Source organism: Diadema antillarum, unplaced genomic scaffold, assembly GCF_040938485.1.
Source record: "Diadema antillarum isolate AM-2024a unplaced genomic scaffold, OU_Dant_1.0 scf00000075, whole genome shotgun sequence".
In the NCBI taxonomy this organism is placed as follows: domain Eukaryota; kingdom Metazoa; phylum Echinodermata; class Echinoidea; order Diadematoida; family Diadematidae; genus Diadema; species Diadema antillarum.
Window position 1 is genome coordinate 2222428 of NW_027270964.1, and position 12254 is coordinate 2234681.

Here is a 12254-nt window from a genome sequence, read left to right on the forward strand (position 1 = left end):
TCACCACCATAAAGTTGCGCCAATGAATCAAGATTTTCCCTGTTAATTGGAGGATGCAGAAGAAAGCCCAATCTTTGCCATATCTCATTAATCCCACGATAAATGCCCGTCTTTTGAGAATATCATCATAACTGATATTTTACTCACTGAGGAACATAATGAATCATTATTTCGTTTATTCACTCGTAAGACATGTAAAAAGGATGAGGTGGCGTGTTAAGTAATCTGCTGTATTATTGCTTTTAGTTGTTGTCATGCACAATGTCCGAGGATTGCATAATATTGTATTCCCCTGAAAAGTCCCAGTCAGTGTCGCATGGAAAGAAACATTGAGGGTGGGGGGGGGGGAGGGTTAACACCGTGTCCGCGGCACCACGTTCAAGTTCAGATAATCTGAGCAGTCTCACTGAAATCGAAACGGTTGTGGACCCTCCGTTGGCAATTTGGTTGGGGTTCCGCCTGGCGCTGCCGTTATAGCTGGAGTCGTTGGTGACGCACTGCAGAGTGTACGGTTCATATTCTTGAACTTGAACTGTTCATTCATCTGGTGTCGGCTGAGGCAGGTAGCAGCTTCAAGGTCACACTTGCATAGCTCCTCGGCACACTCCGTAGCACCCAGGGACGCCGCCCTTTCCCAGCCTGTGTACTTTTGACGAGGTTCTGGCATTGAATAGACGGAATGAATGGAATTGAATGGGACTGAATTCAATATTTGATTGAATGGAATATTTTGATGTCAGTGATGAAGTTTGTTGTATTTCAGTTCTTATCATAAAGAAACACAATGCAAACAAACAAATAAACAAACATACTGCTATCAGTAAATCTAGATGGGACCTGAATAACAGAAAGGACGCAGGTGATATCATGGATGGGAAGTAAAACTCGTACAGACATGCACCAACAAACAATTTAAAGCGAACATTGCTCATGAATTCACTTTACATAAGTTATCGTCCGTATTTACTGTCATAACTGTATGCTGATCAGCAGGCATAATGTTGATGAATTTACCAAGCCATTAATTTGTTTACTTCTATCTTTTTACCTGATTATAGTCAGAATTTTTAAGTAATTGAATTGATTTTAAAAGTCATTATTCGTACAATAATGCACATAATTATGCATGTATTTAATTTAGAATTTGTATCGCTATCTCGCAAGATAGCAAGAAATTATCATTTGAACTATCATTTGTACACAAAATAGTTATGTGTGTCATAGTAATCTGTTTTGATTTAATCAATACAGATATCATACAGTGTATTCAATGAACACATTGCCCATAATAACTGCTCATTTGATATCAAGCTCCAATCCACTTTAATGGGATGCAAGGGTTGGAAAAATGTTAACTCCTGAGTCACTGTGACCAGCAGTTTGTTATCCATATCATAATTGCTCAGTCATAATCCTTATTATACCATAATATTCCACCTGAAAAAAAATAACAGCTAAAAGTAGAGTCTGGGTCACACTGCGTTGCAACGCAAGGTCAGTATTATGATAAAGAAGAATGCTTGCGATATTTGGGGCAACCTAACACTAGGTAAGTACCGCTATGAAGAAGAATGTTTGTCTTTAATGTTTATGTCCTACCGATATTTAGGGAAATCTAGCACGAGGTGAGTGTCACCATGATAAAATAAAAGAATGTTTGTATATTTATCCTCTGCCGATATTCAGGGAAATCGCCGCATTCAAAATGGACCCATAGACGATTCAAACGAATACAAAAGGAAATGCAGAGATATACTTACTGCATGTTATCTTGGCGACCTTGTTTTTACTGCACCCCTTTATTTTCGCTGCATAGGGAAGAAAGATGGACCCCTTAGGACACACCCTCGTCGCCTGGAGATTGTCTAAGCACATATCGTGTGCTTGGCAACACCTGCAAAATCCGAAAATACAAGAAATCAAAACGATAAAGAGAAGGTCACTCAGCTGCATTGAAAACGTCGCCACACTATTTTGGGAATATTATTATATGGAACGTATTCAACGGGCATTTTGTCCTTCAATATTTTCTAAACGGTTGAATAGATTTCAAAGAATAATGTGTTTAGAAATATCTACAGATTCATCAGTTTTCCATAGTATTTGAATGGGATCATCTTATTCTCTCAAGGTAAGCACATTTCTTTCTTATTTTCAGTCTCTCACTCTGTTTTCCTCCCGATCAAAATGATAAAAAAACAAAAAAACAAACAAATAACTGTCCCATAATTTCTATATACTTCATTCATTCGACAGGTAGTGAGAGTTTTCTGGAGCAGCCATATCAAGTTAATGCTGAAGACTCATATCGCAGTAAATTTATTATGTGCATGTTCAACACTCGTCACAACAAGATACTAGAGCATCGACGTGACTGATTGTAACATGACAATTTGCTTTAAAAAAAAAACATTTATCCCCTTGCAATGTATCACATGATAATCAAGAGCGGAGTAATACTTTTCTGCTTAAAAACCTTAGGAAACAGGAAAAAACAGATCATCATCGAGAATAGCATGTGTCATCCTGAAATGAAAATGGAAGACGACACGAATATGAATTTCGTATACTTGAACAGGAAGACAATAAACTGAGGTGGTAGTGCGCGAAAGGTAAAAGTTCAGTAAAAGGATAAGTGTATGTCGACCGAAAGAAGAGAAATCTGCTTAATTTTGCATGCGGTTTACAAGAAAAAAATGTCATATCACTGCGGCGTCTTCGGATCTTTCATTCGGACGAAGGATCACGATTAACTGCATGGATATGGCCGTTGGGGGCACTATTATGACTTCGTTTCCAGTGCAAGTTTATTCCAAGAGGGAAAATGATTATCAGATTAAGGCCAACGTCTGTGTGGTGGAACTGTATTTCTGGTCATTATTCTTCAAAACTCATAGCCGAAAAAATAAGCATAAGAAGCATATAACAGGGTTGTTGCACAAAATTCATACGAAGATCCAGAATTTGTTATTGGTGATTAAAGTGATGAAAATGAACGCGGATATTTCAGGGGACAGAGAAGTGAGCAGATGCTAAACTCCTGATTCTAATCCGATTGAATTCCTCAGTTATGCACCACGAATGCTGCAGAGTGTAACTGTTTTGGGATGAGGAGGTACGGACTGACGACAAACCTACATGTATACAATGGCCTAATCATACTACAGCGACTTCGACCATCTTGGAAAAGTTATTTTCTGAGCGCCCTCTTCCGTTGAAAAAAAAAATAGGTGTACAATAATTTGCGCCCCCCCCCCCCCCACCATGAACTGTTGATCGAAAGTTCTCTTCTTTCCCATTATTTGATATATTTATATCACAGTGATCATAATGATAACTCAAGAAATGATAATATATGATAAACATAACAATGATAGTAATGATAACTGTAATGGTAGTATCATGTATTATGACAATGATAATGACAGAAGACAGGGGAGAAAATTGGTTGGCGGAAATATTACCTTTCATTTCCCTTAATTTCATTGTTCATATCCAAAATGATGCAAAACTATTGCAAATAATAACAATGATGTTTTGTAGAAAATGTGTGTTAAAAGACATGAAGCAAATACTTAACACAAAGAAAGGAAACCCAAAAATTACGTGTTAACATCAGCCAGGATATCATGACATTCCTACCTGTCCGTTTCGTCCACAGGGTGCCATTTGCCGTTCAGGAACCCGCAGAAGCAGCCGTAACCCTGGTACTGAAGAGGATTGGTCTTGGTTGTGCACTTGATCATTGCAGCGAACTGGAGAAATAAATCGCTAGGTGGCATGGCGCCCCCATCCGACAAAGACGCGGGAGGCATCTGGTGTGATATACACGGAAATAAACTTGAATGAACGATGCAACTGCGCAAGTCTTTTTTTTTTTTAACGAAGATTCAACTGAAATATTTACATTTATTATTGTTTCCTTTATTATTGTTACCACTGTTTTGAATTAACATCGTTACGTAGACACATTTTTTTTTCATTATCATATTTTACGTTTGTTATTATTTTCAAGCTATGTTTCATAGCTGCCATCTGCATTCTCTACTAACAGCTGTAATACTTTCCTATTGATTATTATTCTTCCGTTGTAAACACAAATCAAGTCTTGTATTTGTCTATTTCATACTTAAGTTAATTGCTGATTTTCATTTACGCATTAACAGGCTTTGTCGCATTAATTTGTCCTTCCCAGGTTGTTCATTTATTATGTTGGGTACCCATATCGTCTTATTCCAGTTAGGCTCATATCATCACGATTTGCAACATTTTTATTACAACAACAACAACATCTACTTCTGCCAATAGGCCTACTGCCTAAATCCTCAACCAAATGTGACTAAAGAATACAATACGCTTTGAAAGGGATATTTCTGCAATTTCAGGGGGCATTTCATCAAGCATTTGGTCAGTTTTTTTTTCTGTGACAAACTTGCTCTCAGCCAATCAGATGCAAGGATTTCAGAAGCTTACCAAATGTTGTCAGTAAAATATCTGACAAAACGCTTGATTAATGCAACTCAGGGGTCATAAACCGGTGACTATGGTAAGCGGAGATGCATGATGATTCCTCACAATTATCTTCATTAGTTTTGGGAACAATAATGCCAGGAGTTGATTGAAATAACCAAAGACAGCTTACACGAACATGAATAACTGTCTTTGTTTGACGCAGTCTTAATGCGCAACAGTCTATAATGGTAGATCCCTGCACAAAGTATGCTACTAATGGATAAAATAATAAATGAATAGATTTTCGTTGATCATCAACTTACTGTTGGCCTGTCCTTGTCGGGAAAACACAGCTATGGGTACCACCACCACCATCACTGGATATTGAAGAGTTAGAAGAGAACAAATGTCATTCTTCATATAAATGAAGGTAGAAAGGAAGGAAAGAAGGAAGGAATAAAGGAAAAAATTATGAACATATATTTGTATATATATATATATATATATATATATATATAAATGAAAGAGTGAGTGAGTGACCGAATAAATGAGTGGGTGGCTGGAATGGCTGAATGGATGGAGGGATGGATGGATGAATGAATGAATGAGCGTATGAACGACCGACAGAAGGAATGAACGAATGAACAAATATGAATGACACAGATAAGTAAAATTAATGACGAATAAATGTAGGGATGAATAGATTAATAAACGAATGGAGTACTTATCAAATTGATGAAAGCATGACGTACGAATAGATGGATGGACGGATGAATGTGGTTGCATTAGTGAATGGATATATAAGTGATTGAATAATTGAAAAGCTGGGAGTGACTAGATGAATGCATGATGTGAATAGATACAGTTATCGAATCGGTAAATTGATAAATGAGCTATCATGTTTTCATAAATAAATGAACTCACTATCAAAGCTGTCGAAATCAAGATAAACAAACTCATACACTCAGTATACACATACACTGCGCATAACGGAATATCTGTATCAATATACTGTGCATAAATACATGCTTTGGAAAAGCACTATAACACAGGGGCGGATCCAGGAATTCTGTAAAGGGTGGTGGGGACGCAAACAATATTTCTGGTGTTACTCTCATTTTTCATCTCTTTTTCCTAAATATTTCTTTTGTTTTAACAACAGATAACGAGGGGGCGAGCGCACGGTGCGCCCCCTCTGGATCCGCCACTGCTAACAACAAGGGATAATATGATATCGAATGAAAAACAGATATCACGGAAGACGAGGAACTTGCTGCATGTTATACAGTCCTTTGAATAATCAGTGAGGCGATGCTCAAAGTAAAGAATTTACCAGTTCAGTTTCTGATGAGCGTTCCATAGAGGAATTCAGAGATGAAATCGGTTAGACAAAAGGGAAAGGCCAAAAATAAACAAAGAGAAGATACTGTGTTTGAGGAGACATCATCAACCGTATAATATTGGCAATCAGCAGTTACTTGATTACTGATAAATAAAGTTATGTTGATATCAACTCAGTTTACTGTATACACCCATTAAAGAATTTAGATACAAATATTTCAAATGGGGACACACTAGATTTCTCCTGAAAATCTGCACAAATTTCAAATAGATCGTTTTCAGATAAGATCCAAATTTAGTTCAACACATGAAAAAGAATCCATTTAGTATTCAATCCGATAGTGAATAGAAACCTCGTTAGTCCCTATCTGAGCTGATTTCTATTCTAAATTGATTTGCTTCGTTTTAAGTGTTACAGACTTGTGTTTTGTTTCTGTTTTTATAATGTGACAATTCAAGTTCACCTTGACTTACGTAGTCAAGTTCACCTTGACTTACGTCGTCATTTTCTACCTATATAGCAAGGGGTAATAATTATAATGAATACAAATTCCAAATAAAAAGAGAAAGAGAGAATAAAAAAAAAATCAATAACTGGGAGGGGTAGGAAGGTCGAACACCCCTGCCCCACACCCACTGGTTAGCATGGTACGATTTGACAATTACCACTTCTGTTTGATCACGCAACAATGAAATAATTCAGTTTGTTTTGTGTTTTGCAACCTCAATAGATAACCAGTTTATCGTTTCGCGTTTTTGATTAGAAAGTTTTCCAAATATTCCACCCAAATTGTACGCCAGATCGTTAAATTGAGGGTATCGCCAATACGTCTGTGCCGGGCGCAGAGCAGCGTTTTAGATGCATTATGGGATAGCTCATGGGACAAACTTGCCCCGGTTTTGGCTGCCCATGCACTTACATCACGCTCTGTCTTTATAAAGAGGTATTTTTTTGTTGAAGATTTCTTCACTTTCTATCATGTGACCGGCACACTGAAGCCTTTTTGCAGTAGTGAACCATGACTCTAGTGACCGCAAATCAGTAAAGCTTAGACACTTTCAACTCTTTTAAGTTGAATTATAGCCAAGAAAACAGTGCTAACAACGGAAAGCAGACAAAGAACTCCATTGAATCGTATGGGAACTGCAATTTACATCAAACAAACTTTGAATTCCTCTTAAAATGGTATGCTCTGTCCTATATTACAAGTGTTTTCTTGGTATCTCGCAAAAAGTTAAAAGCCCAGTTCTCATCTCCATCAATACTGTACCACTGGCCTTTAAAGGGGATGGCTAGTAACTGATCAGTGGGAATAAGTGGCAATGCTGGGGGATGATTGTTCCAATCCTTGTGGGATTCATTTAAGAGTACATTATACATGTATATGTATTGTTGTGTGAAAATTATTTACTTATGAATGGTCCCATATTCAAGTAATGTGCAGTTTAATTTTCCAGGTTAGCATGCCTGTACAGTGACGGGGCGATCGTTAACAGCCAGTTAACGATCATCCCTCAGCATTCCCACTTATTCCCACTGATCAGTAACTAGCCACCCCCTTTAATTGTTATCATACGCTCCTGGAACAAGTGCCGCAGAGTCCGTCTTAGGTGCGTGTAATGCGAAGAGTGCATTTTCTCATTGTTATATAATATGCTATGCTGAAACAATTCATTGTCATATGACTCAGCTCATAATTACTACATCCTGTCTAAACAGCTGCAAAGAGGCTCAACCATTGGATGCCTTCAGTCGATGCCAAGCTTACGATGAAATACACGTTAAGATAATCGTGCATTCTTCTGCTGACATTTGAAGTTGATATTTTCTGACGTGATTTTGTACCTCGGTAACGTTACTCAATTACATTTCGTACGAGTAATTGTGGATTATCCCCCCCCCCCCCAAAAAAAGGGCAAAACATAATACTTAACACCCCCCCCCCCAGGGAAAAAAAAAAAACGGCTGACTAATCCATGAGTACATGAAACACTTACAGTTGCTGATCTAAAGAAAATCAAAGAAGAGTTTGTGAGCGTTTTTTTTTTTCTGGATTTAGACCCCTTTGGCATCATATCACCATTAGGCCGAGGTCACACAAAAATATCTACAATGACGAAAGCAGTTGAGCAACGTGATTTTAATACGTCATTAGGGATGCCCTATAGTATAACTATCTAGATTAGTCTAAAGTTCCACAAAAAATATACTTGCATATCAATATATTTATATGCCAATACAAATATATCCTTATTTAATATAGAGGAAGAGGGGAGGAAGAGAAATTAGATATACACTGCATAATCAATTTCGGACTCTTACAGTAATTTTATTCATCAATGTAGGCATGTTTGTACCTATTGTAAGTAACGCTTGATTTTCGTAGGATGGGAGAGTCTTGTAATGAAATTGCCATTCTTGACTAGCCCAAAACTTGAAGAACGTGTTCTATTCCGTCGTTTTAAGTGAAATGTAAAGTAAGTTGAATTAGCGGCTGAGTATACACGATACAATAATATCTATGTATATAGCCCCGACTGATCCTGATAGGTGCGTGGAGACACACATACACACAAAATATAAACACATATATTACTCAAGCACACATCTAGTTTAATGTTTTCAATTCACTTAATAACTTGGATGTTTGCATACCATATGATCCGATCCGATCCGATCCGATCCGATGATTATGTAATTGTTTATTACTTGATATGTTTCTTCTTTATTTGTTTCTTCTATTTTGTTAATTGTAAAGCGGTAAAAAAACATTTCGTGTTAATTAAAAGCGCTACACAAATTTATAATATGTAGGTAATGCAAAATGAAGGACTGGTTGTTAATATCTCAAAGATTTGCTGTTGTTGGCTGCACCGTTCTTTACAGGGATAAACTTTTGTGAACTTTCTGTTAAATGACTCGAGAAGAGTCTGATGCTTTCTTCTTTTTGTATCCACTTTCGTATCTCGGGATTATATATTGAAATATATCTCGCATTTGTCGTGTGAATTTCGAAACATGGTGATTAACCAGGCTCTGAAACGAAAGACAGTTGATACGGTAGATTTAGATAGACATTATCGGTCAAGCCTAAGGGGTATAATGGGGATACTTTTATTGCTCGTGTTAAAAGAAGTAGATAGAGACTGTAATTCAATAACGATGTCAAGCATTATTATCAAAATCATGTGATCTCCCATCGAAGTTAAGAAAGAATCATGAAAGTCAGGTCTTGCTATCATCATCGTTGTCAATAAATGCTGATTGTGTGTATCTTATTTTAATGTGGAGATTAATTAGATGTTGATTCTAGTCGCAGGTTTCGCTATGACAATCTGAAGGCGGGGGAGGGGAAAAAAGAAAGAAAGAAAAGCAACTCTAGATATAGAAAGGTATATCATCCTTACTCTTGATGATAAAATGATATAATAATGTATATTTATATGTATGTTTATATACGTATATCAATTATGTTTATTGCATTTTTTTCCTGCTTGACTTCAAATCACACTGACACAGTCCACAATATATTTTCGCTTTTATGCGATTAATATCATATATATATATATATATATATATATATATATACATAATATTTCAAAACCTCGGATCAGAAAATCACTTAGTCTACATGAAACACTCTAAAAGATGAGAAGGTAAATCAGCTCATTAAATGTTGTCACTCCTGCAACCTTTGGACGTTAAATTTAACACCGAAAATGTTGGATTTACCATTTCTGAAGTAGTAGTTCAACATTTTTAGTGTATCAAATTTAACATTTTGAGTGTTAGAATTAACATTTAACAAGAGGTTGGAAGAGTGACAATGTTGAAAATGTCGATTTGCAATATCAAGGAGGGAAAAAACCTGTTTCGGTTGCCAAGTTATAAATTGTTATTTGAACAAATTTAAGTCGACTTACCCACGGCCACGGATACGAGTACAGCAAACACGGTCCATTTTCTGTCCCAAGCCATTTCAGTGTTGTAGTTGTTGTTGTTGCACAGAATATTCTCAATATGTTGGAAAACTTTTAGAAATGTACAAGAGTATACTCCTCCTTAAGTTCTTGAGATGCGAATGATCAACCAATACAGTACTGTCGTCAGAGTAACTATCCGTGAAAGCTGAGTTGCAAACTTCTAATTATATAGCATTAACCCCGCTCGTAACTCGAAGTCCTTGCTTAATCACAAGACTTTCCTGTTGGGGAGGGGGTGGGGGGAATTAGACAGCGACAAGCTGCATTTATTTCATGCAGAAAACGCATAACTACTCATGATGAAATCACCCGTTAGCGGCCCTCCGTTGCTAGGCAACATGACCACTTTTCACACGCAAACGTTGAAGTAAACTTTTCATTGGTGACTCGGCTGCTTACGCACCGGATTTACCGGTGAGCAGTCCGAGGGACAAGGGAAAAGACTGCTATAAATATCAGTAGTCTTTCTTAAGTCTGCTTCACTATCAGTCTCATTTCAGAGCCTTCTAGGCCCACGAATTAAAATAAGACATTCGCAAACCCAAAATATTAAATGACGATTTGGTCCAATATCATTTCGCAATATCAGAAATGCATGTATTGAGCATTGAGCAAAAAAGAAAGAAAGAAAATCAATAAAGAATCAATTTATAAATCAAGTCGAAATCTGCGAATGTTAAGGGATAAAGCTACAGTATCCTCTCGAACAATATCATTAGTCTTATTACTATCAAAACTGACGTTAAGTTAATCCAGTCATATTCATCTTCCGAAGTTGTTACATTTCGTAAAAATTCCACTTCTTTTATGGCCTAGCTCCTTTGGAAAAAAAAAAGTTTTAAGTTTTGAAGTTTTGAAAGTGTTTTATCAACTCGATTAGGATTTCCAATACATCTTTGAGAAATAACGCTAACATTCCAAGCATCTAAAATTTCAAGGTGACACTTCCCCTGTTTTCTCAGTTTTCTCTTCTCACATCTAAACCTCATTAGGTGTACAAACCAGAACCGTACAAGAAACCAAACCGAATTAACCTCTGGTTCGTCTGAAACGAGACTATCTCATCGAGCTCCATTGATAGACTCTGCTCGGCAAAGCCCCAGTGTATGATGTCACCGATGGCTTGCCGTTCTTGTCAAACTCAGTCCGTGTATAAATGAACACCTGTCAATACTCAAGGTAAGGAATCACTCAGACTCTGCTAGAGTCAGCGCGTGGGTGGGGACCCCCTTCCCTTTCCATTGAAAATTGAATAAGAGATAATTAAATAACATTCACTGCGTGTCGCCAATCAGTTGATGTCATACGTTTCTACGTCTGATACCGGACATAACTAATTCTAACTCTAGAATCGAGTAAAGGAGTCTACACCCATGCACTTACAGGGGACCCTCCTTCCTGTGTTTTGCCTTATATCGAATTTGGTGGCACGTGCAAAGCGACATTACTGTGTACACACATACACACATACATGTACTAGTACATACACACACACACACACACACACACACACACACACACACACACACACACACACATACACAAACACACATACACCCCCACGCACATTCATTTCGTATCTATCTATTCATTTTTTGAATACACACAAAGGTGCACATATTTAAAGGCCGATGGAGTAGACCCTATATATTCCAAATCATACTTTTCAGTATCAAGCTTCGACCTCGCGAGTATAAGATACATATAGATAATTACTTAGGATATCCTAACACTACAGTATTTCTGTAAAACTATTTGTTTATATATAAATATACATATATATATATATATACATATATATATATATATATATATATATATATATATATATATATATATATATATACATATATATGGTGTCTTGTTTCTATTTCGTGCGCTTTCCTCGCCAGGATAAAGCGTTTTCGGTCTAATGCCATTTTAGGTTTTTATCACATATATAATTTATGGCTAGAAAGGTGGAGAACTCTGGAAGGAGATATACAATGGAAAAGACACTTGCAAATGAAAGTCATGAGACAAAAAAAAACAAGCAAAGAAAGAACAACAATTCGATTAAAACAATAATTAAACCAGACCTTTTTTTTTTCTCCAAATCAGATAAGATTTGGAAAGTGAACACGACAGACGACAAGATAAACAACAAGACGAGCTCAGACAAATGTATGGAGAATAAAAGGAATGTAATTCATATAAGTATTTTATACAAACAAATTCGCGATACATTATGAAAGCTGGTTGATAGTGAACACTTTGGGCAGATAAAACACGCAGCATAAACAAGGACATAATTAATTTCTCAAATTCATACAATTTAAGCAAGCTCGCCCTTCCACCGGTACCTTATACTGGCCAAGTGATTCATAATGAACTAACCGAGGTACTCAAAACAGGGGCGGATCCAGGAATTCCGTAAAGGGGAGGTGCGTTTGCAAAATTAAAGGGGGGGGGGGGCACGGACCCCCCCCCCCGCCCCA

General features: G+C 37.0%; 1 protein-coding gene across 1 annotated transcript; it reads right to left on the bottom strand.

Annotated features, from left to right (window-relative positions):
• Positions 1–403: 403 nt before the first annotated feature.
• LOC139717476 (phospholipase A2 A2-actitoxin-Cgg2a-like) lies at positions 404–3815 on the bottom strand. The gene is made up of 3 exons (XM_071628983.1): positions 3643–3815; positions 1761–1894; positions 404–660 (listed from the first exon to the last, which is right to left on the bottom strand). Exons 1-3 carry the CDS (start codon positions 3813–3815, stop codon positions 404–406), a joined length of 564 nt encoding a protein of 187 aa, XP_071485084.1.
• Positions 3816–12254: the final 8439 nt, after the last annotated feature.